This window comes from Dichomitus squalens (assembly GCF_000275845.1).
Source record: "Dichomitus squalens LYAD-421 SS1 unplaced genomic scaffold DICSQscaffold_51, whole genome shotgun sequence".
Classification (NCBI taxonomy): domain Eukaryota; kingdom Fungi; phylum Basidiomycota; class Agaricomycetes; order Polyporales; family Polyporaceae; genus Dichomitus; species Dichomitus squalens.
In genome coordinates this window covers 24,757-48,255 of record NW_006766933.1, presented here as the reverse complement: position 1 = coordinate 48,255, position 23,499 = coordinate 24,757, and the positions used below count along the sequence as shown (strand labels likewise).

The window sequence follows — 23,499 nt, the reverse complement described above, 5'->3', positions numbered from 1 at the left end:
TTGTCCAAGTGTTGCGATGCTAGATCTTGGCCATAGTTATGACGGTCTCCAAGTTGCGTATGTACTGCCGGTCCCTGGGGATACTCGCGTGGGCCTCTCTCGGGATGCTTCAGCTTGCATGGACTCATCCTCCTTGCCAAGCACCCGCACATATGTCGCCCTTGACTCGATGCATCACTGTAGACCTCCGTCGCTGTAGCGATTAACATATGCGCGAACACATCAGATATCATCAAGCGTCTCGGAAGCTCGTTCATGCCGCCCACTTATATACCGAGCCCATGCAGTGGGTGCCCGTCCGCTCTCAGCCCGGGTACGCTCAGCGAGGACCGCGACGCTCTCGCTCTTTCATCCGTTTTGCCGCTCCTTCTCGCCATTCCTTTCTTTCTTTCCCTGACCCAAGATGGTTGCAGCCGGGCTGCTTGCTTTCTCTTTCATTGCCCTCGCGCTGGGCGCGCCGACCTGGGACGCGCTTCATGTTCACGATGCGCGTTCAACTGCGCCAGCAGGTTACAAGGCGAGCGGCGCTCCCGATCCGAACGAAGTGCTGAACTTGCGCATCGCGCTCAAGAAGGACAACACACCGCTGGTGCAGAAGCTCTTGGATGTTAGTACGCCAGGCAGCAAGAACTACCGCAAGTTCCTCACTAAAGCTCAGGTGCGTACGGTCGTGCTGAAGTGACCTATCATCGCGCGCGGGGTTCTCATCATTGCGATGCGAACGCTATGCGCGCGTAACAGGTCGCGGCGCTCACCGCACCTAGCGATGGTGGCGTAAAGGCGATCAATGCATGGCTACAAAAGAATGGCGTGAAGGCAACTCCCGGCGCAACGAATCAGTGGTTGAATATCGAGTTGCCTGTGTCCAAGGCGAACGCTCTGCTTGACGCGGACTTCACGGTGTACAAAAACCCAACCACGGGGGTCACCGCAATCCGCACACTCGCGTACTCAGTTCCGGCCAGCGTGCAGCCATATCTGGACTTCATCTACCCAGCTACTGCGTGAGAGATATATCTCTCACAAAACCTTGACTACAATATTGACGCCGACTCGTGCGCACGCACATAGGTTCCCAGTACAGGCGAAGAAGGGCATTTCAAGCGTGCACGTCTCCGGCACGTTCCACAATTCTACGCATGTCGCGCGGGCGGATGCCTCTTGCGCCACTGCCATTACACCAACGTGTCTCCAGCAATTCTACAATGTCCCGACCGACCCTGCGACGCAGACTTCGAGCACGATGGCCGTCAGCAGCTTCGTGAATTCATTCGCGGCCACCAGCGATCTGTCGGGGTTCCTCACGCAGTTCCGCCCCGACATTCCAAGCAGCACTTCGTTCAGCGTCACGTCTGTAGACGGCGGTTCGAACGACGAAACCCAGCCTAGCACTGAAGGAGTACGCTCGCTTTCACGTCCTATCAGTTTGTTGCGAGCGCGTAGCTAACCGTTGCTCTCTTTAGAGCTTGGACATCCAGTACACCGTGGGCATTGCGACTGACGTGCCGACCACCTTTTTCACTGTCGGCACCCAGAATGATGGCGATGTGACCGGTTTCCTGGATCTCGTCAACAACCTCATCGCCCTGGACAGCCCGCCGTCCGTCTTCACGACTAGTTTCGGTTTCCCCGAAGAGCTGGTTGACCCGGGTTTAGCCAAGTAGGAAGCCATCATGCTATAGTAAACAGCCTACTCATCGAGCATTGCAGCAATATCTGCAACGCGTATGCCCAACTTGGTGCGCGCGGGACGTCTATCTTCTTTTCTTCCGGAGACAGCGGCGTAGACGATGGCCAGGGCGGCAGCTGTACGACCTTCCGCCCCACCTTCCCTTCGGGCTGCCCCTTGTGAGTCCCGCACAAACCAAATAGATCCGATTCCGTGCTTACAGCGCTCGACAGCGTCACCGTCGTCGGTGCCACCCAAGGAGTCCCGCCCGAGTCCGCGGCCGACTTCTCCTCCGGCGGCTTCTCCAACGTCTTCGCGGTGCCCGACTATCAGAGCGGCGCGGTCTCGGGCTACCTGGGCAAGCTCGGGTCCACCAACGCGGGCCTCTTCAACACAAGCGGCCGCGGCTACCCCGACATCTCCGCTGCGGGCGTCAGCTACCAGGTGAACATCGGCGGCACCGTCACGGACGTGTCGGGCACTAGCGCGAGCACCCCGTTCGTTGCGAGCACGGTCGCGCTCCTGAACGACAGGCTCGTCGCAGCGGGCAAGGCCCCGATGGGCTTCCTCAACCCGTTCTTGTATTCCACTGGCGCGAGCGCGTTCACGGACATCACTACCGGTAACAACCCCGGATGTGGCACCGATGGGTTCCCTGCCAACGAAGGATGGGATCCTGTACGTGACCACGCTAGCTGTGAATCTGATAGCGTGTCGTACTGACAATGCCATACTCCAGGTCACCGGTCTGGGCACGCCCGACTTCAACAAGCTCTTGACCGCTGCGGGCCTCTGATCATATCCCGAGGCTTCTGTTGATTTTTTCCCTTATCTATTTCTGCATCTGTATCTCGGATCTTGCGGACAGCTGTATCGGTACTCAATATCAAACGGGCGGAAATGCGTCGGCTCCGATCAGGCAAATTCGTCGAACCCTCAGCGACGAGAATCAAGCACAGTGAGGGTCGTCGATAAGACGCGGCAGCTATTCGCAGTTTCATTCACTACATCGCGCGAGCCTCAGTGCGACGTTGGTGGCCTCAATTGACGATCTCGAGGTAATCACCACCTTGAAGTCATGCATTGCTCCGGAGCTGTCCACTGCTACAGCCCCGGTGCCTTGCCATTCCAGCCATTCCCCTCCTCGGACGCCGAAAGAGGACGCTGAGTAGAGCGAAACGGTTTACCCCTACATAACTTGCATATGTCATGATTTCCGTAGCCGATGACAGGGGCCGTGAGCATGCGGCTGTGCACGTTGATCTAGCGATTTTCCCGACTCCGCGTCTTGGACGACTTGGGGACTTGTCAGATATGTACGCTTCACCATCGGACGCGACTCTGTGCTACCTCACCACATAGGGGCTTCAAGAGAGCTCAGTCTAGTACCTTCCGCCTATATAAGAGACATCCACGCGTTCCGATAGGACAAGATCTCTATCGGTGAGTCAACAATGTCTGCGAAAGAGGCAGCCGGGCTTGATAGAACTTGACAGGGGCGCGCCTTTGATTACCTTTACGACCCATCCCTGGTTCCTATGAACCGGGTGGACTGCGCCCGCTGATATCTCGATAGGTAGATGAGGGCGACATCAATGAGCGTACAGCATGCGCGGAAAAGTTGGCAAAACGGGAGTAATAAGTACGGCTATGCCGCCACCGGCCTGCCAAATGACAGCCACAGCCTGGACGTCCGACGCTACGCGCACGACGTCCAACTGCCGTGGGCCATGCTCCCTTTAGCCGGTGCGATCTAGGGTACTTAAGCCAGGACCACGCACATTCATGTTGTACTCCATATCACATCACGTCCGCGGACAGCGACGCATCCGTCTGCTCACCTCCCTTTCTTTTCCTTCTCTCCCGTTCTTCTTTCCCCTTCCGCTTCCTAGGTCACGATGGTGCCTTCTTCTCTTCTCAAGTTTGCTCCACTCGTGACGGCAGGAGCCGCCCTCGGCCAAAGCTTCAGCTTCAAGGCCCACGGCACCGGGTACAAGTCCGCGTACGGGTCGCTCGCGCCCGACAACGTCGGCGTGTCGACCTCCAACGACCTCCTGTACACCGTCGAGATCACGCTCGGGGGCCAAAGTGAGTCCAGCGGCGCTGCTACAATTACAACAGACGACTGACTCACACGACACGTTCTCTGCATAGACTTCACCGTCCAGCTCGACACCGGCTCGTCTGACCTGTGGCTGAACACCGCCGGGCGCGCCGTCCAGCTAACGAACGCTACCGATCTGGCGGCCGAGGAGGCGTACGGGAGCGGCCAGGCCGCGGGCAGCATCGCGTTCGCCGAGCTGCGAATCGGAGACTTCACACTCCCCTCGCAGGGTGAGTCCCCCGGCCAGTCATGACATCCCATTCCGCTTCCACCTGACTCAGGCATGCATCCGCAGCGTTCTTGAACGCCACCGCCATCCAGGACATGGACCTGTCGGAGATGGACGGGATCATGGGCATGGCCTTCGACGTCGCGTCCATCTACGGCATCGTGCAGAAGGCGTGGGGCACGGCGGCAGCGGACGCGCTCGCGCGCGCGCCCATGACCGCGCTCTTCGCGCAGGACCCCGCGCTGCCCGACTTCTTCGACGTGCAGCTCGGGCGCACGACAGAGCTCGACGACGTCGCCGACGGCACGTTCCTCATCTCGGCGCACGCGGCCGGGTTCGAGGACGTCGCGGACGCGCCGCGGCTGCCGCGCGTCGCCCCGGAGCACTGGGGCGTCGTGCTCGACGCGATGGTCGTCGACGGCGAGAGCTTCGCGTTCAACGCCTCCCGGATCAAGGGCGTCCCCGCGGGCAAGGTCGTCGCCGTGCTGGACACCGGGTTCTCGTTCCCGCCGTTGCCCGCGCCTGCCGTGGACGCCATCTATGGGGGCATCCCGGGCGCGGTGTATGATGAGTCCTCGGCGGCGTGGCTTGTGCCCTGCAACGGCAGCACGAACCTCACCTTCGTCTTCGGGTGCGTCGCTGGCCTGCGTTCGCTGACGTACACCAGACACTGATTGCGGGCGCGCGTGCGTGTGTCAGTGGCCAGGAGTTCCCCGTGCACCCGTTGGACCTCACCTTCCCCGTCGCGGTGACGCTCCCCGTGAACGGCGTGGACACGAACGTGACGGCGTGCCTGGGCACGTACCAGTACCTCACGCTGGACCCGAGCAGCTTCGTGGGGTTCGACATCATCCTCGGCGATGCGTTCCTGCGCAGCGTGTACGCCTCGTAAGTCGCTCCTCTAGTCCTTGACCTCTGCTGCGGTAGGGCCCGTCTAAGCCCCTCTGTGCCTGTGTCCAGGTTCAACTACGGCGACTGGGACCCGATGCAGAACACGGACGGCACGCCGTACGTGCAGATGCTCGCGACGACGGACCCCGCGACGATGTGGGACGAGTTCCAGACGGAGCGCGCGGCGACGCTCGCGCAGCTGCCGCCCGCGCTGGACCCCTCGCTGCTCGTGCAGTACGAGCAACAGGCGGCGGCGGCGTCGTCCACGCAGTCCACCGCGGACCCGAGCTCTCCCACGGACAGCTCGTCGGGCGGGACGCAGGGCGAGCACGACGAGCTCGCGAAGCTCGAGGGGGCGGTCTCGAGCGACCCGTCGTCTGGAGACGGCAGCGGGGACAGCTGGGGGAAGAAGTACGAGACGCTCGCGCTGGGGCTGCTGGGGGCGAACCTGCTCGTCGGGGTGGTGCTGCTGGGGGTGACGGTGACGATGTGTGTGCGGGGGATGAAGGGCCGGAGTGCGGGGTCGCGGTACACGCCTGTGCGCTTCAAGGACGGCGGGGAGGACTATGAGCGGGGGGCGATGGGGCGGTACAGCGATTGAGCGTTGGTGTGTAGTGTATAGCAGACATGCTCAGCTGTGTGTAACTTGACTTATTCTTCTCGCGAATCGCATTATATATAATATAAGTAACAGCGATGCGGAGGCGAGCAGGACGCGATCATGTGATCGTGCACTGGCGGGTGACATCATGGGGGACTGGGCTGGGAGGAGCGTGGATGGCGTCATGCAAGAGGCGAGCACAGATGAAAAGGCCGTGTTCCAACCGCACGTCTTCCCACCACGTACGCATCGTCTTATCCCCACTACCACCATGTCTGCCGTCCTCCGCACCACCCTCCGTGCTGCCCCCGCAGCCTCCCGCGCTGCATGCTCCGTATGTTCATCTGCTTCTTCGTGTCTGTATCACCGATTCTGACACGGTATACAGAGACCCCGCACGTACGCCACCGTTCCAGACCCCACTCAGCCCACCGATACCCAGACCGACATCCCCAAGCCCAAAGGCAACACCACTCTCTTCTTGGTCGCTGGCGGTCTCGCCGCTGCCGGCGCGAGCTACTACTACGTCTACCAATCCGGCTCTGCCGACCCTCACGCGCAGCGCCAAGCGGACCAGGAGCGCGTAAAGCAAAAGGCGGCAGAGCTCCGCGACGCCGGCAAGGCCACCGCCCACGACGCCGCCCGCGAGGGCCAGGCCAAGTACGATGAGACCAAGGTTCGTCGTGTGCTCCCGCCCACGTCCCCATTCAGATCATTCATCTCCTTGCTGTACAGTCATCTGCTCAGGACAAGCTCGCGGAGGCCCGTGCCCAGACCAACAAGACTGCGGACGATGCCCGCGGCGCGGCGACTCGTCAGTACGAGAAGGTCAAGGGTACCGCTGCTGACGCCGCCCACAAGGTCGAGCAGACGTACGAGGACGCGGCGAAGAAGACCAAGCAGGAGGCTCAGGGCTGGAACGCATGGCTCTGGAGCTGGCTCGGCTACTCGCAGAAAAAGGCGGAGGATGTCAAGAGCGAAGGCGCTCAGAAGGTCGCAGAGGGCGCACGGAAGGTTGAGCAGGAGGCACAGAAGCGTGTATGAGAAGGTTATGGACATTTCATATCGGCGGACCTCAGCATGGAATCATGATCTCTGTATACTCCAGTGTACTCGTCCATTGAATATCAACTTGACCAACGCTCTCTCGATACTTCATCACTTCACGCGAATCAACATTCATGCGATCAATACTAGCCTGACCCTATCAGGGTAGTGTTCTCGGGTTGGTCTTCGCTCGCTGGCTCGATTTGAAACAGCAGCCCCGCGTCCAGCCACTCTGCCCAAAAATCATCCAAAGAAGGTGGTGCTACAGCTGGTGTATCCCAACTGACTTCCGAATGATGCGGCACAACTGACTCCGGGTTCAGGACAAGGGCAGAATTGGCCTCCATATCTTGCTGCCTCGTAGGAGGGTCTTCCTCTACGCCCTCTTCCTCCTCCGGGGGCATCTTATCGTCATCCCCCCGACGCGCAGACGCCTCAAGTGCAAGGCTCGCGACAGGGCCCGCCGTCCGCTCATCAGGCCTGACGTCCAGCTCCCAGTCCGCCATCCCCTCGCACACCCCGCACCGGCAGCGCACGACGCGCGCGTGCCGCCCCAGCCACCGCTCGAGCTGCAGCGGCGTCCGCCCCGCGGGCAGGTGCGCGACCGCCGCCCAGAACCCGGGCGCCTGGTAGCACGGCATCGCGATGCGCCCCAGCGCCCGGCCCAGCGCGCGCTGCGCCTCCTTGCGCACCTCCGCGCGCACCTCGCCCGTCTCGCGCGCGCTTCCAGCTCCAATCACAACTCCAACTCCAACTCCAAGAGCACCGGAAACAGCATTTGCAGACGACGACGACGACGACGACGAAGAGGACAGGGATAGTTGCTCGGCGAGGGCGCGCCAGGCGGCGTCGTACGCGTCGCGCCCCCGAGACAGGCCTCGCTCGCGAAGTGGCGCTTGAGGCCGTCGTGCCGCGCGATGGGCGCGGGCCCGCGCGCGTGCGCCGCGGAGACGCAGTACGTGCGCACGCCGAGGTGCGCGTGGAGGATGTGCCGGTGCACGTCGGTCTCGCGCGAGAAGGTGCGCGGGCAGGGCGCGCCTGAGCTTGGGAGGGGGACGGGGCAGGCGCGGCGGGCGTTGGCTTTGGGCCTGGCGACGGCTTTGGGCCTGACTACGGGTTTGGGGCTGGGTTTGGCTGATGAGCGGGATGGGTGCGCGGAGGCGCTGGGGGAGCGCGGGTCGGCTGCGGGCGGCCGGAGGCGCGTGCGTTTGGCTTTCGGTGGGAGGGGGGGAGCTTGTGCCGCACCGGAGGGTCCTGCATGGGATCGGGATGGCCCGGCAGGGGCGTTCTGCGCGGCGAGACGACGGTGACGCGGGGCAGGGGGTCCGCGCACGTCGCTGGTGGGTTGGGGTGTCCCGCTGGTGGTGCCTTGCAGGGACCGTCAGTAGAGGCAAGGTCAGAAGAGACGGGAGAACCTCACTTGAGAGCTGGTGCGACCCTTGTTGGGCCTGCGATCTTGCATCGCGCAGCCCTCGGTAGAGCTCAGGCCCGGACTGAGGGCATCCGGCGTTGCTTGGCTGCTCACCGGGAGCAGATAGACCGATCGTCGAGGCGGTTACGGTGGTCCCGCCCAGGGCGGACGACCTGGCTTTATCACTCGAGTAAGGCAGCGAACGCGGACGACGACTACCGAGATACACACCGTACCCGCCGACATGGAGGGGAGCGCGCAGCAGTGGAGGGGCATTGATAGTTTCTGGAGCGTCCAGCAGCGCTTGCTTCTTGCGGCGCTTGCTTGTGCCAGATGGCCCGCCGTCCAGCTCGTCCGTGCGTGTGCGTTTCCGCGCAGGCCCCGAGACGGCGGGGACGTTCTCTTTGTCCGCGGCTGGTGGTGCCGCACCGTCGTCTGCTCTTGAACGTGTGGAAGTTTCGTTGACGAAAGCATCTTGGACAGCTATACGAAATATGAGTCGAAATGCCACAGCGGACTACCGGCCGCGGACCACTCACTTGTGTGTGCGGCCTCCGTCTCCGGATAGAGGACAGGTGTGCTGAATATGCGTCCATTTTCAACGATAGCCGTCGGGGGCACCGCCGTACGCCGACGTTTGCGGGAGGAGAGCTCCGCAGAGCTCCCTGCGTTCTCAGATCGCTCGGCTCGTGGCCTCTTCGCACGGGGTAGGCTAGGGACAGCGGGAAAAGGTGGATCGTTTTGATTAGGAGGCGGAGGTGCAGGGACTATGGATGTTTGTTGGTACGTGGCTGACGGATCGATGCAAGCGGGCAAGTTTTCCTCACCCAAAGCATCGACGGGTGGATTGAACGGACGGAGTTGGGGGACTGTCTGGCTGAAGGTATGCGGACGATCGAGCGAAGAGGTGGTGGCCGACGCATCTGGACGTTCATCGTATTGGGCCAAGAGAAATGCCGAATATAGCGCTTCGAAGGCGTCCACCGAAGTGTCAGGGAGGGGTGCCGTGCATTGTGCGCCCGTAGGCAAGGCGAACTCGTTCGCCTCGTTGTCGAAGTCGAATTCAATTTCATTATCGCTGTACTCTTCAGCCATCGAGGACGCAGATGGAGGCACGTTGGGCAAGGTGGAAAAGGCGGGGCAAGTGTATGAAAGGAGTAGCTGTGCCTCGGTTCGATCTTATATGTGCCCCCAGCACTCGACGCGAAGGCACGTGGACTTTACTGGGCGGTGGGGCACATACCGTCGTCCTACGGGTCGAAACATATCACAATTGTGACCATTACCTTTGAGTGCCTATGAACAAGAGTACGAGTCGATAAGGATTTTTGCCTAAACGACTTACACAACGCGTATTTCTTGACTACTCTGTACCGCTACACAATTGAGGGCGTCTATAGCTCTCCTCGTCTGGCCTCAACGACATGGCTAGGGATAGCGTTTCAATGACCTTTGGCAAAGCGAGAGTAGGCGAGTCAATCAGACGAAGAGTTTCTCTGCCAGAAAACGCCTACTGGATTACCCTGATGAGAACGTACGCTGATCATTCCGACGACTTGGAGGGTCGAATGAAGACGTGTGGCAAGCGTCCATAGTGTCGCTGCGACATCGCGACAACGGGCGCATAACAACGATTCCGGCGTCCTTGTTTGGGGCGTGCTTTTCTAATTCGCCGAAAGGCAATCGAGGCACCTCCGTGTCGCATCTGAACGATATTAGGAGTCGCCATAGTGTCAAATTAACGTTGTGTCAGTAGCGTCAACGGTATGCTCACCCATTCTACTACGAGAGATATACCTTCGGCCACTATTGATATTGAGGCTTGTCAACCAACCAAACCGAACTACGATTGGCCTCAAAGCTTGAAGCCTGTGTCCACGGGTACACTGACAGGAGACTCGAGCCCCGTCAAGAGCAAAGCTTCTTTACATGTGTCGATTGCTTGTTATGAAAACACAGATACGAGGAGAACGTAGGTAGGAGTGCAGATGAGGTGGCACTGAGCATTTACTCACAACTTCAAGTCGTCTTTCGCCACAAGGTCACGGTCACCACAGAGGTACGTAGACGGAGGCGGTTCGTGAGGATGCGGAATGCGGGACGCTTCCGGGCCGTTACCTGGGCCCCCGGGCCGCTCTTGACGCTGGCAGTGTCGCCTGCCAATGCATTTTGCCAGTGACTACCAATAGGTGAATAGGATACTACTACGTTGTCGTCAGAGATGTTGCCAAGGATGTCGATGATGTCTCAGATCGTCAACGAGGGATTTTACCAATAGGACGCTATAAGGACAAGTCATGTCGTAGCTAACACGGCATGATGATCTCTGGCTGATCCGAGTGGGTTGGAGTGGTTGCTCAGAATATGGGAACCAATGCAATCCTTGAACGATACAACTAAGAGATCGCAGATGAGAGGCCTTCTCATCTTATGGGCCAGTACAATCTATGTTGGGGGACATTCAAGATAAGATGTCGCATACATAACAGGATGGAAAGATCTAAAGAGTCCTTCTGTTCTCCAATAAATACGCGGGAAGGCTTGCGGGTATCTGGGTATCACGAAGGAAGGTCGAATTTTGGCAAGCTCAGAGCGAGCGGATCTCCCGGACGACTAAGCTAACATTCAGAATATTCCTTTTGGACTTTCTCCAAGGTGTCTCTCCATACCTCCTCCACGTCGGGAAAGTATGGCGACGCACCATCCCCATCCTCTTCTCTGGTCAGACCAGCCCCGAGGAAGCCCTCCACGGGGGCTCCGAGAGGTTCAACGAAGTCAACTAGCCGTCGGCAGAAGCTGTCTCCCGTCTGCGGCGGCACGGGGTTCGAGTCGCTATTAATGCTGCGTGAGGTGACGAATTGGATGGACTGGGACATCCGGCTGCTGAAGGTGATGTTGCTCATGACGGATGGTCGGTTATAATTGCGAAGGTTGAGTATATAGCGGGAGACCACAATAGAAGTCAGCCTGTGCAGCACCGTGGTTAAAGCAGGCGGACTTGAGAGAGAGATATCAGTACATACGCTTCTCCAACAGTGGCCATGAAACTTGGGAAGAAGTTCGTGATAATACATGCCAGATGAACTAGGTTCAGAAATGAGAGGATGCTATATATGTTGTAGAGGTCAGCAGGCAGGTGCTGTGTAAGCGGCGCGGGACGACGCACACGAAATGGAGGATGCCTACATCAGCAGCTCAGTACGAAATATGCTGCAGCCAAACACGTGGATGTCTCCGTACCGTTGCGAAATAGCAGCACCGAAAGAGACCGTTTGAGGCCACCTTCCTTAGCTGCCTTCCGTGCGCCACTCGTCTTCTTGCATATGACAGCAACAACAAGCAAGTCACCAGAGATCATGACGGTACGAGTGACACCAGACACTACATTTTCGTCAAGTTCTAAGGATTTCCTAGACATTAACATTGGCAAACCACGCACAGCTAACGTGAACCTATCTTCAGTCTCTTAGGTATCTGTGATTGAACGACGATGGCTCACATCAGATTCAGACGCCAGGATAATTCGTTGAAGAGCATGCATAGCACCGGCCCTCGTTGCAGCCGTGGCGAGACTTGCGTGAACAACAGATACTACGACAAAGAAGGTCAGTATGTGCACAGGCAGCGGCAGAAGACCCTTGAATGATAGTCCCACCGTCTCTGTTGCCACTGGGAACAAAAATATCGTGAGAACTACGACAGGCAGGTATATTTTGGATTGCGAGAGGACGAAAACCCGCATCGTTGAGAAGGCTACATGACAAATGTCAAAGAGCCTGCGGTTGTGTTTCTGAAAGTACTTACCCGCCCAAACCATATAAGCCAGGATGACCAGGAAGTTGGTAATCTTCCAGAGTCGCGCACAGCTGGAAAGCCCCATTGCTGTCATTGAGAGATATTATGTTATTGGAGGGCATTATAGTCACCTCTGCAGGAAAGCGCCTGTATATGTGAGATGCTACGACCATTCAAACGAGATGCTCACCGTCTGTGTAGGGGCATGTTCACTCAGCATGGTGAACAAATATTTCGCCAAGGTGATGTAGCGGTTCAAGAAGAAGATAAGAGTTGCGCCTCTAAGCCTGCGATGCCATACTAGACGGATTTCCAGGTCGAGAGTAAGAAGAAACTCGTAGAAAACGAGAGCTAACGATTGTCAGTGCGTGTCGTGAACTGGACCATATAGATTGGCCCTCTTACTTGCTGATGCTACCAGAACCCAATGTTCGATTAGCCTTGTGGCGGTATGAGTCCACAGCATAGGAGCAACCTCAAGAGCATTTCGACTCACGTAGAGTCAGACAAGTCTAGACGAGCTAGTTGGGACTGCATGATCCAGGACATGTTGACATGAACGCGAGAGTATTGGGGGCAGCGACAGGTGAGATAGAAACGGGAATGAAGATCTGGGGCCTGTCGTTTCAGACGGGTATTTCAAGAATTACCAACTTACCGATGCCCTCAGTGATAAGATATCATGGATGTGCGATGTACTGCCATGGATGTCAATTTTAGTGTGATACAGGCAGTACACTTGGACCAGCGTACCTCAAATCGGATGTGTTGTATCAGAAGGATTGTGACATTGAACCAAGGGTCCGTATAGATGGGTACGAGATCGGTAAACGCACGACAATGATCACCTCTTGTGCGCTAGCTTCAGTACAATGAGCAGGTGCCATGTTAAGACGTACGTACCCCATCTCCCTTGCTGCGCAATAGCTCTCGTAAATGTGCAACCGTATCCTTCGCGACGTCTTTCATCAACTTGATCTTCTGACGTGCGATGCCATGTTTCTCAGTCACGACGGTTTTGGTTTCGTCGTATCGGTTCTTGACGGCTGCGATATTGTCCACCACCTTCTTCAAACCGGAAGAATGGTAGATGGTATAGACTGTGCTGGCACGATGGGTCAGTGGGTACAGACAGTACATGTCTGGACATTGCTGGATGAGATCATGCTTACTGCCGAGACACCGACGGCTACAACGCCACCTACACCCCCTATGAAGTATGATAGCATCGTGTTGCTCGCAAGGGTCTTGGTCCATGAAACTGGGGCTTTGTGCGTCCAGTAGCGATGAGTAAGACCGATCCCTGTAGGGCGGGAGGATGGGCGACAGGCTGAAGAGCGGACCCGGGGCAATTGGCGGTACATCTGGATATTGAGCTTGCTAGGGTTCTTCGCGAGTGACATATCAATGGGTGTTACGGATTCATTTCCTCATATTGTCCGCTTCTCCGCAGCTACGAAGAATGGGGACACCAGTCTCGATGAGACCGACTCCACGATGTTAGCACGAAGCACACTGCCGCCGAGTGTACACGCACTCAAATGGGCGCTTTCTCGAAGGTCTTATTTTACGTTGGCTTTGCTGAACGACCATCGATATCATGATAGGGAACTGACGGCCAGATGGACGCACACATCCAAATAAACACCTGCCTGGCGTCCATTTAGCCGTCAGTTCCCTGTACTCCAGTTTGATATACGCTAGGAACGAGTGGAGTCTCATCTGGATGAAGACCCTGAGTACAATGTTGGAGACAACAAGTACTTACATACGTAGCCCAAAGGGAGGTACAAGAGCCACGGGTAAACCATGTTGCTCCGATCGGGGCTTTGGACAGGTGCAGGGACTAACATTGAACGTTAACGCGTTAACGCTAACCATACTGTATTAAGTCAATATTGCAAAGCATATATGTGGTCTCAGCAGTCTCATCGCTGAAGACAATACAGACAGTAAACACTTCTCGCAAACGGTTTGATTCTGGAGAGCAGGGCTTATCATTGGTGGAGAACGAGCGAGGCGGTGATTCAGACCCGTGTGCGAAAAGACTCCAATGGTCAGAGATTGAATGTTGAAAATCATCGAATGAAGGCCGTCGTCGCCACCACGACCTAACCGCCTCCGACTACGCCCTGATCGGCGAACCGCCGAGTGGGCGTTACTTACAAGCACGTCTTGCTCAAGCATATACTTTCTCAATCACCCCCTCATCTCATCCCCCTCCCGCTCTCAATCTCAAGGTCTTGCTTCTTTCTCTACTCGCCTGCTTGATAGTCATGCGCTCAGCCATCCCGCTGGCATCCGCTCTTTTCACAGCAGCTCCTACTCTTGCGGCGTACAACCTCATCAAGGAATATCAGGGCTCAGACTTCTTTTCGGGTTGGGAATTCTATGGGAACTACGATAACTTGACCAACGGTGCGAATATCAGGATCTCGTCAATCTGTTGAAAGTCGGTGCGAACAGCTGTTGTAGGTGATGTCACCTATCTCGACCAAGCCAACGCGACGGCGTCGAAACTGGCGTACGTGAACGATGCTGGGAACGCCATCATCAAGGTCGACGACACGAGCTTCGTGCCGTGGAACGATAAGCGTAATTCGGTACGTTTTCGTCTTGTGCTTCCCATGAGTCGCGTGTTGGCTGGAAATAACTCAACGTCGGAACGAACACACCAGATACGGATCGAGACTTACGACTACTTCCCTGTTGGCACTGTCCTTTTGTTTGATGCTGTTCACCTGCCCTATGGCTGCTCGGTGAGTGCTGTCGTCACGCCTCACAATGCACATCACAATGAGCTTATGGCATGCTCGTGATGATCGTAGGTCTGGCCCAGCTTCTGGACCAAGGGCCCCAACTGGCCTGCCGGCGGTGAGATCGATGTCCTCGAGGGTGTCAACCTCATGACTGCCAACCAGATGGCCCTACACACCTCAAGTGGCTGCACTGTGGATGGCACGGACTGCTCGAGCGGTGCTGGCTGCACGGTGACGGAGAAGAAGGACAGCAGCTATGGTCAGGCCTTCGCTGCCGCCGGTGGCGGAGTTTGGGCCACTCAGCTCGATACGACTGGTATCAAGTGTGTTCTCAGTTGACATGTCGGAGTTTTAGCTGATCGTGCTGTTGCATAGCATCTGGTTCTGGAGTGTAAGTCATTTGCTCGGTGGTGAGGTTGGCCCAGTGAACGTTCGACACCCCCTTATGTGGAAACCACGAGAATTTGCGACCTTTCGAACTCGTCATCCCCGGCGCGGAAGTGCAGAGGGCAACCCGGGATGAGGCGTGTCAAGAGGTGCCGAATTTTCACTGGACCAACCTAACGAGCCACTCGGCACAATGTCAGGTGCAAGCAATTCACGCTATCCTCACAGCGCAACGATATCCCGGATTCGGTGAAGAGTGCCACCAACACGGTTGACCCTACCTCCTGGGGTACTCCGTCTGCCTCGTACCCTTCCGGCTCATCTTGCGATATCAGCCAGTTCTTTACTCCCCAGCAGCTTGTTCTCGACATCTCTCTTTGCGGTGATTGGTGCGATATACACGTTGCAGCATCGAGCTTAGATTGGACGCTGAACATCTTGCCAGGGCTGGTCTGGCAAACGTCTACGGGCAAACCTGCGGTACCCAGGGCCAGGTCAACTCAACTTCTTGCGTATGTCACTCTTACATTGTAAGCCCTTTGCGACAATCATTCACATGGATCTATCTCTAGTACCTCGAGAACGTCATCAACAACGGCAACTACTCCAGCGCGTACTTTGAGATCTCCTACATCAAGGCGTTCTCCTCCCAGGCCGATACCTTCGTTGCAACCGTGTCTGGTAGCAGCACTGGTCTTGTGTCCCAAACTGCGACCGGCACGGCTGCGACCGGCGGCAGCACGGGCTCGCCGACTAGCGGCAGCAATAGCAACGGCAACAGCACTTCCACGGGGTCGGGGTCGGGTAATGGTGCGGCTGAGACCGCTCCTCGCGTCTACCTGGCGATCGCGACTTGCGTACTGTTCTCGTTCTTCAACTGGGCCATGATCTAGGTTGTTCCGGTGACGGCATTGACATGTTGAGATCTGAAGGACCTTTGCTTGAATCTACAAGGACGTCTAGTCGACGAACAGTGTATTGATCAAGCTACTGTTGCTTCTGTTCATATTCTGCTATCGATGCGATTTGCTCTATGCATCGCTGGTGGTATTTACTGTATTCCGGCTACGGCGTATGATAATGGGGTTGATAGGCAGTCTGCTTGAGGGCCGAGAGCGAAAACCTAGGCGAAGACGATGTGGGTAAGCGACACGAGCAACAAACGCCGGCTGCACGTTGCTTGAGAGCTTGCCACCACCTACAAACTCTAGCTTGGAGTGCTGCTTGATCTCGACGTCGCGGCAGTCTCGCTTTGATGTATTCATAGCTTTCATTTATCTCACTATATCCGCTCGTCGACGCAGACTCCTGCCTACGACTTTCATATCCCGCAAGTGACTTTTGCCTGTACGCCATGGACCACCGGAGCACGCTCAGCATACCCCCGAAATCTGACGCGTCGCTGGCCGAATGGACGAGTAAGATCAAGGAATTGCAGAAGCAGGTGGACGAGGACGAGGAGGCAGAGACCAGAAGGCTTGAGGCTGAGATCGCGGCGTCGAGACAGGCTCGCATGCGTAGGAGCACGAACCTTGGCAGTCGGACGAACAGCGTCGATCTCTGTGAGCATTGTACAAACTCACATACACTGCGTTACCTAAATGATCGGCGACTCCAGCGCAGAGCACGGTCGCCGCTGCAATCAGGGCCGAAGACCAATCTGTGGTCTCGGACGAGCCTTTGACCGCGCTGCAAAAGCAGCGGAACCAGGATGATGCCCTCCGCAAGCTCATGGGAGAGGATAACAGCCAGAGGGCTCCCAGCCGCTCTCGTGCACCCCCGTCTCCAAAACCTGTATCTCCTGCACCAGTTTTGGCTAGGCGTCCCTCCTCCCCAATATCGCTTGCTGCATTCATAGGCGGTCGAGCTACCGGACCTAGACTGACGAAGCATGCCCCGCAACAAGATGCCCATGATCCAACGCAGTTCGAGCAGCGTACCCACATATCTGCTCCGCATCCAATATTTGGCCGTGGAGGCGTAGCGATGCCCGGTATGACGGGCAACGGGAAGGCATCGGTGGTGTCTCGCGCTATCCGCGAGAAGGAGGCCGAATCGTCGTCAGGCTCTGCTGCACAGCGAGACCGTCGCACTAGCACCCCCACGGCTGCTGTCTCTACTATTCCTCTACGTTCGGTGGCGGAGAAGGCCCAGGAGCGCGAGCGCGAGATCATCCCGAGCTACACCGGTTCTTCGCAGGCCAACACCATCCGACAGCGCACCATGAGCACGCCCACAGGCGCCACACCAGCCAAGACCAGTATCCCAGATGAGACATTTAACACTAAGCCCAAGGCCAATCCGATTTCTCGACCACTCTCCCATTCACCGAACCCAATCATCATTCGTCCCATCACTCCCAGGTCAAGCGCAGGGTCGAGGTCGCCTGCCCCTCGTCCTTCGTCCTCGGCTTCCACATATCCGGCTTCGCCGTCTTCGCCCATACCCTCCTCCAAGCAAGTGGTGCCATTGCCTGGTCTTGCACGTCCGATTCAGCCCACGCCCCGCCATTCGCTTGGGAGTCCCCAAATGCCACCTTCGCAGAATCCCTCGCCGGCCTTCCTCAAGCCACCACCCGAGAAGCAGCCGACGCCCAGTCTGAGCCGCCTGCAAGGTCGTGGTTTCGTGAAGAAAGTGGTTGAGAAGAGCGCGTCGCTCGAGGTCGGGTCGCCTGAGAGCTCTCCGACACCAGAACGCTCCTTCACTCCTTCCGGGAAGAGACAGAGCTCGGTACTCGACCGTTGGCAACATGGCCCAGGCGGCTCCCCTACTCCGCCGCCCGTGATCTCCCCAAAGCCCATGCCTATGCGCAAGTCCTTCACTGCTGACCCAGCCTCACCTACGACGTCATCCTATAGCGTCCCGCTGAAGGGAGATGACTCTCGCCCAGGCCTCAAGTCCAAGTCGTCGATGCCTTCCCTCCCGACTATGTTCACGGGAAGCTCTATCGGTGCATCCTCTTCGGTAAGCGAGAGCGGGTACAGTGGCCCAAAGCTTGGCTCATCCAAGACGGTGATCACATTCATCCAACCCTCGAAGACTGGCGATCAGCCGCCGAGCGCGTCGCCTCCATCTGGGCCAGAGGTAGACGAGCTTGGGATGCGTGTTCGTACGCGAACAATCAGTGGCGGATTGGTACAGGAGCGGGGCGAAGCCGGTCTGCCTGTGGACGCACCGAAGGGTCAGCCGCTCAGTCATGTACGTTCCTTTTGGTAACACGGTTGTTTCTAATATGTTGCAATCGGACTTGGTCAGTCCACATGCAGAATACATATCCATTCGTGTTCAGTTTCGGTTCCCTGCTTTGTTCTGTCTGCGACGTGACTAAGACTGATGCGACGATCTTCGTCTTTGCGTGCAGCCTACGAAGGACCGTGCAAAGAAGCCGCGCAAAGGGAAGAGCGCCCCCGCCTCAGCACTTGTGTCGAAGTTGGGTTCGATACGCGAGTCGTCACCGACGAGGAACGAGACGGTTCCGCTGGCGACTGCCCCACACGTGGCCGACAACGAGCGTGCCACGCCGTCGCTTTCCCCGCCCCAGACCTACGGGCCAGTCCGCACGGTTTCCCCGACCTCTCAAGGCCCAGCACCTCCCGCGACGAAAGGTTCGTCGGACTCCTCTGCGTCGAAGCCCATCATCCCTCCGAAGCCTTCTCTCGATGTCGACACGCGTCCTGTGGCGGGCACCCCGGGAGAGACGATTTCGGTGCCGACGGGCCCCCTCGCGCCTCATCCAGGCGGACGCAGTCCTGCGATTACCCCTCCCCACAACACTGCGCAGAAGTCGCCCTCCAGTCCCGCACGCCATTCACGCATACCGAGCACGGGCAATCGTGCGACGGTCATGGATGTCGCGCATGCGTTCACAGAGGCATTATCGCGGGAGCCGTCGATCTCCCCATCGCCCCCTTCCTCTGTTGTAGAGAGGCAAGCGGTCTCTCCACCATCCAGCCTCGGCGCATCTCATGCTGCTAAGGAGGAAGAAGAGGAAGACTATACCCCGCCAAGTGTCAGGAACATGGTCGCTAACTGGGGTCCTCGCAATACTACTACGCCACCAAATAATGGTACATACGGGGCCACTAATGGCGCGCACGGAACGAACGGGAGCGCCACACAGACAATCGTAGCGCCACCGTTGGAGAAGCGTAAGTCAAGTTACGAGAAGTACTCGGCCTTTATCCTGCCGCCACTTGCTGAGGAGCGGACACCTGTTGCATCGCCTGCGGGAACTCTGAAGAGTGAAGCTGCCCCTCCACCAGAGGCATTCGCAGAGGATGAAGAAGAGTGGGAGCCGCCCGCGATCGGGGCTAAGGCCCCCGTTGAGGAGTCGAGAGATGAGCTCGTAGCCGAGGCTTCTCCTGCTCCCGAGATTGTCGTGGTTGAGTCGGTCAAGCCTGAGCCTCGCGCGGAGACCATCCAGTTAGGTGAGAGCTCGGTGTCTCACATGGTGCTCTTTCGTCACTTAGGAAAGTCGTAGTGCATGACGACCAACCTCTTCCGCACGTCGACGTCGACGCCCTATACCGCACGTCGCGTCCAACACACGAGCCCAATTCGGACGTCCGAACGATTTCCGTCGAGGTTATGGCTATCTTAGGGAACTCTGCCACTGCCATCGGCAAGGACGCCCACGTCTTTTATGATTCGGAGCTTCTCGCGGTCATTCACCGCGCGAAAGTCAAGTCCAGCGGGCTCGTCGCCACGAAGGTCTGGGCGTGGCACGGAAGACGTGCGCAACCCGACGAGCGTGAGTTGCAGAAAGTCCAGGAGCTCGCCCGGAGGTATGGAACGACGCCGGTGAGCCTCTGCTGGGTTTACGCAGTCGCGAGGGCTGCGGCGTACTGATAGTGGCGGCGTTCCAGGTGCCGGTGGAGCAAGCTCGGGAGCCACCAGAGTTTGTGTCTGTGCTTGGTGGCACGCTTGCGACGAGGCAGGGTACCCGCGCCCATTGGAGCCCCGAGAACACTGCGATGCATGTCGTACGTTCTCTTCAGGGCTCGATCTACATTGACGAGCTCGATCTCGTGAGTGGTATCACTATCGCGCTTCGACCTACGCTCTCCTGATTCTTCGTCGTCGTCAGGGCGTCAAGAATCTCTGCTCCGGATACAGCTACTGCGTTTCCATCCTGGAGACCTTCTATGTCTGGTATGGACGTGGTTCCACTCTGGCTGAACAAGCGGCCGCACTCGCGTATGCCAAGACGCTTGCGCCCTCGGAAGAGAACATTATTGAACTACCCGAGGACCAGAGCCAGGATGAAGAGATGTTCTGGATGATGCTCGGGGACGGCGATTATGCCAATGCTGATTACTGGAAATGGCGGGCTAGCGCACCTTGTGTCGATCCGCGCCTTTGGGTGGTAGATGATTCCCAAGACGATGTGGTGAGCTTCTTGTGTCCGGCTTCAAGACTACTTGGGGCAACTTTTCAAGACCATATTGACGCTTGGCGTACCTCGCAGATCCGCTCTGTATCTGGATTCCCGGCTCACGCGGAATTCAATCGGCAGGTATACCTGGTCGACTGCATATGGGAGCTCTTCGTCGTCATCGGCAGCGAAGCTCGTGGTCGACGACTCGAGATTCGTCTCGCGCTCTCTGTGGCAGATGTAAGGCAGCCTGCTGTCCTGAACGAGCGTTGAACTGAGCGCCGATCCGCTATGTAACAGACTCTTGCAAAGAAGGCCTCCGCGACAAGGCCGTTCACACCTCCAGTCCATGCATTGGTCTTCCCGACACAGATACCCACGGACCTCCTCCTTACATTCCGCGAGCTTCACGAATCTGACTTGGTCAGTCGGCTTGGGTCCATATGTGTCCGCGGTCCCGTGTGCTGACCCGTGGACAGAATGCTGGAGATATTCCGGACCACATGAATCTGGTACCTGCCATCGAAGCAGATGCTAACGTGCGTTCCTTCGTCTGGATCTTAGATTCCACGATGGAATCGCGCGCTGACGTATCTCACAGTTGAACACGACATTGTGGACGTCAGCCGCTCTGCAAGACCACACGATGCTTCCCCTGGGCGTCCACCCATCGAATCTGAGCTGAACCTGCTTTTTGTCTATTGCTACCTCGTCAGCTCAGGCTTGGGCGACCGTTGGCAGTTGTATCGCGAAGCTAACCATATGGATGTATGACAGCCAAACCGACAGCCAGTGAATGCATTAGATTACCGCTTCGAACTGTCAGTGCCCAAGTAGCGCGTGATCGCGTCTTCTCGGTGTGGTCAAGAGACACGTGTCTTGTGCAGTTCCGCGTGCGGCGCAGCCCGTATGGGTACTGGCTATCGGGCGCGACAGTCTACCTCCGCTCTACGCTCGTTCGGCTGGCAAGTGAACGCTTCGCATTGACCCCGACCATCGATCATCGCAGTACCCTGGTCAGCGAACGGCCTCGACCAGAGAATAAGCCCGGGCCGATGACCTTTGATTGGGACCCGATCAGAAAGAACGCTTCTTGCAAGGTTCGGCCACCCGTCAGCCTCTTCTTGGTCGTACTTGTACCGTCCAGGGAAGCATGGAGCGCTCCCTTGTTTGGCCGGCTGGACCGCCCTGCCCACCTGGAAGCAACTCCCGAGCGTTTCGCTGTCTTCGCGGTACAGTACCGTGTCGTTCTTGCACTATATATACCCGCGGCAGCAGTTGCAGGCAGATGAAGAGCCGTCTTGAGCTCTGCGAAACAGCGCTCCCCCTCACTCCTCCTCGTCCATACCCTCCAGCCGGGGACGCGGGATGGTGCTCCCCGCAGTGCTGGGCGCGCTCGCGCTCTCTGCGCTGGCCTACGCTGCTCCCTTCGAGAGTGGCGTACAGCCACACAATCACAATTTCAGGGCTACGACGGTCGCCGCAAGCAAGAACGCGACCACGAAGCCGCAGCCCGGCGCGAAGCCCGCGCCGTTCTGCTACCCAGCCCTCGGCTTCGTGCCGCCGTTTGAGCTCCCTGAGGACAACACCGATTGGTGGTGCGATCCGGCGACGGAGTACGCGTTCGTCGGCTTCAGCTACGAGGTCACGGCCTGTGAGTGCTTGAGTGTCGACCGGGCTTACGCCTTAGCCTCCCGCTCATTTGCGAGAAACAGGCCAGAGCAGGGCTCAGCTCCATAAGGAGTTTGCGGACATCCGCTACCACTTCCGCTCTCGCTACGTTCGCCTGTACGGCGCTTGCGACCAAGATGGCTTTTAGTGCGTAGGTCACCGTCATGGACTAGGAAGACCATTTCACGCGTTTCTTGCCAGCGACGACATCGTGGACGCTGCTTGGGCTAATGGTCAGCACAACAGCTATACTATGGTCCGATGCTCTCCTTGTTGACCGTATTTTGCAGGGCTGGGCGTTCATGCGCTCGTCTGGGTAAGCGCGTTTGTCCCCAATCCGCCCGCGCTCCTCCCTCAAAATGACATCTTGGGTCGCAGTTCGGCTTCAATCTCGATGATGTCTGGATCTCTCGACGCGACACGCTCTTCGCCGCACTGCACGCGAATCCCCTGGCGAAGTTTGTGACGCGCGTGGTCCAGTTCGGCTCAGAGCCGCTCTACGACGGCGTCCTGCCCCACGACCAGCTGGCCGAGCAGGTCGTCCTCGCGAAGCAGAACCTGTCGAGCCTGAACATCCCCGTCACCGTGTCCGAGCTCGCGTACGGGTACCAGGAGCGCGGGGGTGCGCAGGACGTGCTCGACGCTATCGACTCCATCAACATCCACATGCTGCCCTTCTTCTCGCAGAACGCTTCGACCTGTGCGTCCACGGTCCTCGTCAGCTTCTTCGCTTCGCGCACGCTGACTTTGGTGTTTGTGCTGGCATGATCCGCCTCCAGCTGACCAGGCATGGCCTCTGGTCCTGAACGACCTGGATTGGTTCATCGCCCACGGAAACGGCAAGAAAATGTACTTTGACGAGGTGCGCGTTCCCTTGCGCGTGCGGACCTGTCAAACATATCAGCGTTCTAACTCAATCCCGCTCACGCCCCAGAACGGCTGGCCGTCGGTCACGTCCCCGAGCGTGCAGCCCAACAGCCCAGACGCCGTCGCGGACATCCCGAACGAGCACGGATACTACGTCCTCCTCGACCAGCACTGCGAAGACCTCAAGGCCGTCGTGGGGGGCGGCATCGGCTGGTTCGCGCACATATACTCGGACAACCAGGAGCCCGGATACGGCATCTACAACTCCTCCGGCCACATGAAGTTCCCCTTCGCTCCCCGGACGTTCTGCTAGCGCCGGAGAACGGATAGGCGCCCACGCTCGGCGCTGGAGCGCGAATGCGACGAATCCAGATGACGACGATGCTCTTGACGACCTACATACCACGATGGTGATGATCCCCGCGCCTTTGCTGTACTGTTAGCACCGAAAGTGTAATTGTATCACGGTCCGCGACGCGTCTGCGATGTCGAGGATGTTGATGAAGCCTCGATGTCTGTTTGGATTCCACGATCGGAAAACCGATTGTTCCTCGCAGGCCAAACACTGCCTAGCTGCCCGCCCGTATGGTCTTGGGCCTCCGCCCCGAGGCTCCCCTGGGTAGGTATTTGTTCCTATTCGGCGTCTTGATGCCGGTGCTGCCCAGTGCCAAGACATCCCCGAGTCGCTCGGGGT

General features: G+C 57.9%; 7 protein-coding genes across 7 annotated transcripts; 4 read left to right on the top strand and 3 right to left on the bottom strand.

Moving 5' to 3' along the window:
- Positions 1-307: 307 nt before the first annotated feature.
- DICSQDRAFT_183045 (family S53 protease-like protein) lies at positions 308-5,563 on the top strand. The gene is made up of 11 exons (XM_007369529.1): positions 308-658; positions 742-1,004; positions 1,072-1,399; positions 1,464-1,660; positions 1,711-1,848; positions 1,903-2,347; positions 2,409-3,112; positions 3,166-3,757; positions 3,824-4,003; positions 4,069-4,890; positions 4,963-5,563. The coding sequence occupies exons 1-7, from the start codon at positions 404-406 to the stop codon at positions 2,463-2,465; spliced, it is 1,683 nt and encodes a 560-aa protein (XP_007369591.1). The 5' UTR covers positions 308-403; the 3' UTR covers positions 2,466-3,112; positions 3,166-3,757; positions 3,824-4,003; positions 4,069-4,890; positions 4,963-5,563.
- A 202-nt stretch (positions 5,564-5,765) lies between these two features.
- On the top strand, positions 5,766-6,638 carry DICSQDRAFT_157220 (uncharacterized protein; the record flags this gene model as incomplete). The annotated part of the gene is made up of 3 exons (XM_007369528.1): positions 5,766-5,828; positions 5,883-6,170; positions 6,230-6,638. 3 exons carry the CDS (start codon positions 5,766-5,768, stop codon positions 6,536-6,538), a joined length of 660 nt encoding a protein of 219 aa, XP_007369590.1. The 3' UTR covers positions 6,539-6,638.
- Positions 6,639-6,687: 49 nt separating this feature from the next.
- Positions 6,688-9,047, bottom strand: DICSQDRAFT_183042 (uncharacterized protein; the record flags this gene model as incomplete). The annotated part of the gene is made up of 4 exons (XM_007369527.1): positions 6,688-7,295; positions 7,355-7,909; positions 7,962-8,435; positions 8,492-9,047. The coding sequence occupies 4 exons, from the start codon at positions 9,045-9,047 to the stop codon at positions 6,688-6,690; spliced, it is 2,193 nt and encodes a 730-aa protein (XP_007369589.1).
- A 1,492-nt stretch (positions 9,048-10,539) lies between these two features.
- On the bottom strand, positions 10,540-11,310 carry DICSQDRAFT_173722 (uncharacterized protein; the record flags this gene model as incomplete). The annotated part of the gene is made up of 5 exons (XM_007369526.1): positions 10,540-10,565; positions 10,654-10,919; positions 10,976-11,059; positions 11,119-11,134; positions 11,193-11,310. The coding sequence occupies 5 exons, from the start codon at positions 11,308-11,310 to the stop codon at positions 10,540-10,542; spliced, it is 510 nt and encodes a 169-aa protein (XP_007369588.1).
- A 108-nt stretch (positions 11,311-11,418) lies between these two features.
- DICSQDRAFT_68854 (uncharacterized protein) lies at positions 11,419-12,093 on the bottom strand (the record flags this gene model as incomplete). The annotated part of the gene is made up of 3 exons (XM_007369525.1): positions 11,419-11,705; positions 11,757-11,818; positions 11,927-12,093. Coding segments are annotated over 3 exons (516 nt in total), but the record flags the coding sequence as incomplete, so codon positions are not given.
- Positions 12,094-13,948: 1,855 nt separating this feature from the next.
- DICSQDRAFT_91881 (uncharacterized protein) lies at positions 13,949-15,995 on the top strand. Its single transcript, XM_007369524.1, has 8 exons — positions 13,949-14,165; positions 14,223-14,350; positions 14,426-14,506; positions 14,576-14,829; positions 14,882-14,897; positions 15,122-15,282; positions 15,339-15,405; positions 15,466-15,995. The coding sequence occupies exons 1-8, from the start codon at positions 14,024-14,026 to the stop codon at positions 15,784-15,786; spliced, it is 1,170 nt and encodes a 389-aa protein (XP_007369586.1). The 5' UTR covers positions 13,949-14,023; the 3' UTR covers positions 15,787-15,995.
- An 85-nt stretch (positions 15,996-16,080) lies between these two features.
- DICSQDRAFT_91878 (uncharacterized protein) lies at positions 16,081-23,316 on the top strand. The gene is made up of 15 exons (XM_007369523.1): positions 16,081-16,455; positions 16,512-18,091; positions 18,255-19,320; positions 19,374-19,693; positions 19,759-19,920; positions 19,980-20,282; positions 20,361-20,507; positions 20,568-20,690; positions 20,747-20,806; positions 20,869-21,921; positions 21,983-22,171; positions 22,229-22,254; positions 22,317-22,638; positions 22,718-22,800; positions 22,873-23,316. The coding sequence occupies exons 1-10, from the start codon at positions 16,248-16,250 to the stop codon at positions 20,950-20,952; spliced, it is 4,053 nt and encodes a 1,350-aa protein (XP_007369585.1). The 5' UTR covers positions 16,081-16,247; the 3' UTR covers positions 20,953-21,921; positions 21,983-22,171; positions 22,229-22,254; positions 22,317-22,638; positions 22,718-22,800; positions 22,873-23,316.
- Positions 23,317-23,499: the final 183 nt, after the last annotated feature.

Excerpts from the sequence above, each read along its gene's own strand:
- DICSQDRAFT_183045 (XM_007369529.1), top strand. The coding sequence starts at position 404 with ATGGTTGCAGCCGGGCTGCTTGCTTTCTCTTTCATTGCCCTCGCGCTG. Across the intron at positions 659-741 it reads AGTTCCTCACTAAAGCTCAG|GTCGCGGCGCTCACCGCACC; the intron begins GTGCGTACGGTC and ends CGCGCGTAACAG. Across the intron at positions 2,348-2,408 it reads CCAACGAAGGATGGGATCCT|GTCACCGGTCTGGGCACGCC; the intron begins GTACGTGACCAC and ends GCCATACTCCAG.
- DICSQDRAFT_91881 (XM_007369524.1), top strand. The coding sequence starts at position 14,024 with ATGCGCTCAGCCATCCCGCTGGCATCCGCTCTTTTCACAGCAGCTCCT. Across the intron at positions 14,351-14,425 it reads GGAACGATAAGCGTAATTCG|ATACGGATCGAGACTTACGA; the intron begins GTACGTTTTCGT and ends CGAACACACCAG. Across the intron at positions 14,507-14,575 it reads ACCTGCCCTATGGCTGCTCG|GTCTGGCCCAGCTTCTGGAC; the intron begins GTGAGTGCTGTC and ends TGATGATCGTAG.
- DICSQDRAFT_91878 (XM_007369523.1), top strand. The coding sequence starts at position 16,248 with ATGGACCACCGGAGCACGCTCAGCATACCCCCGAAATCTGACGCGTCG. Across the intron at positions 20,508-20,567 it reads TCGCGCTCTCTGTGGCAGAT|ACTCTTGCAAAGAAGGCCTC; the intron begins GTAAGGCAGCCT and ends GCTATGTAACAG. Across the intron at positions 20,807-20,868 it reads CCATCGAAGCAGATGCTAAC|TTGAACACGACATTGTGGAC; the intron begins GTGCGTTCCTTC and ends CGTATCTCACAG.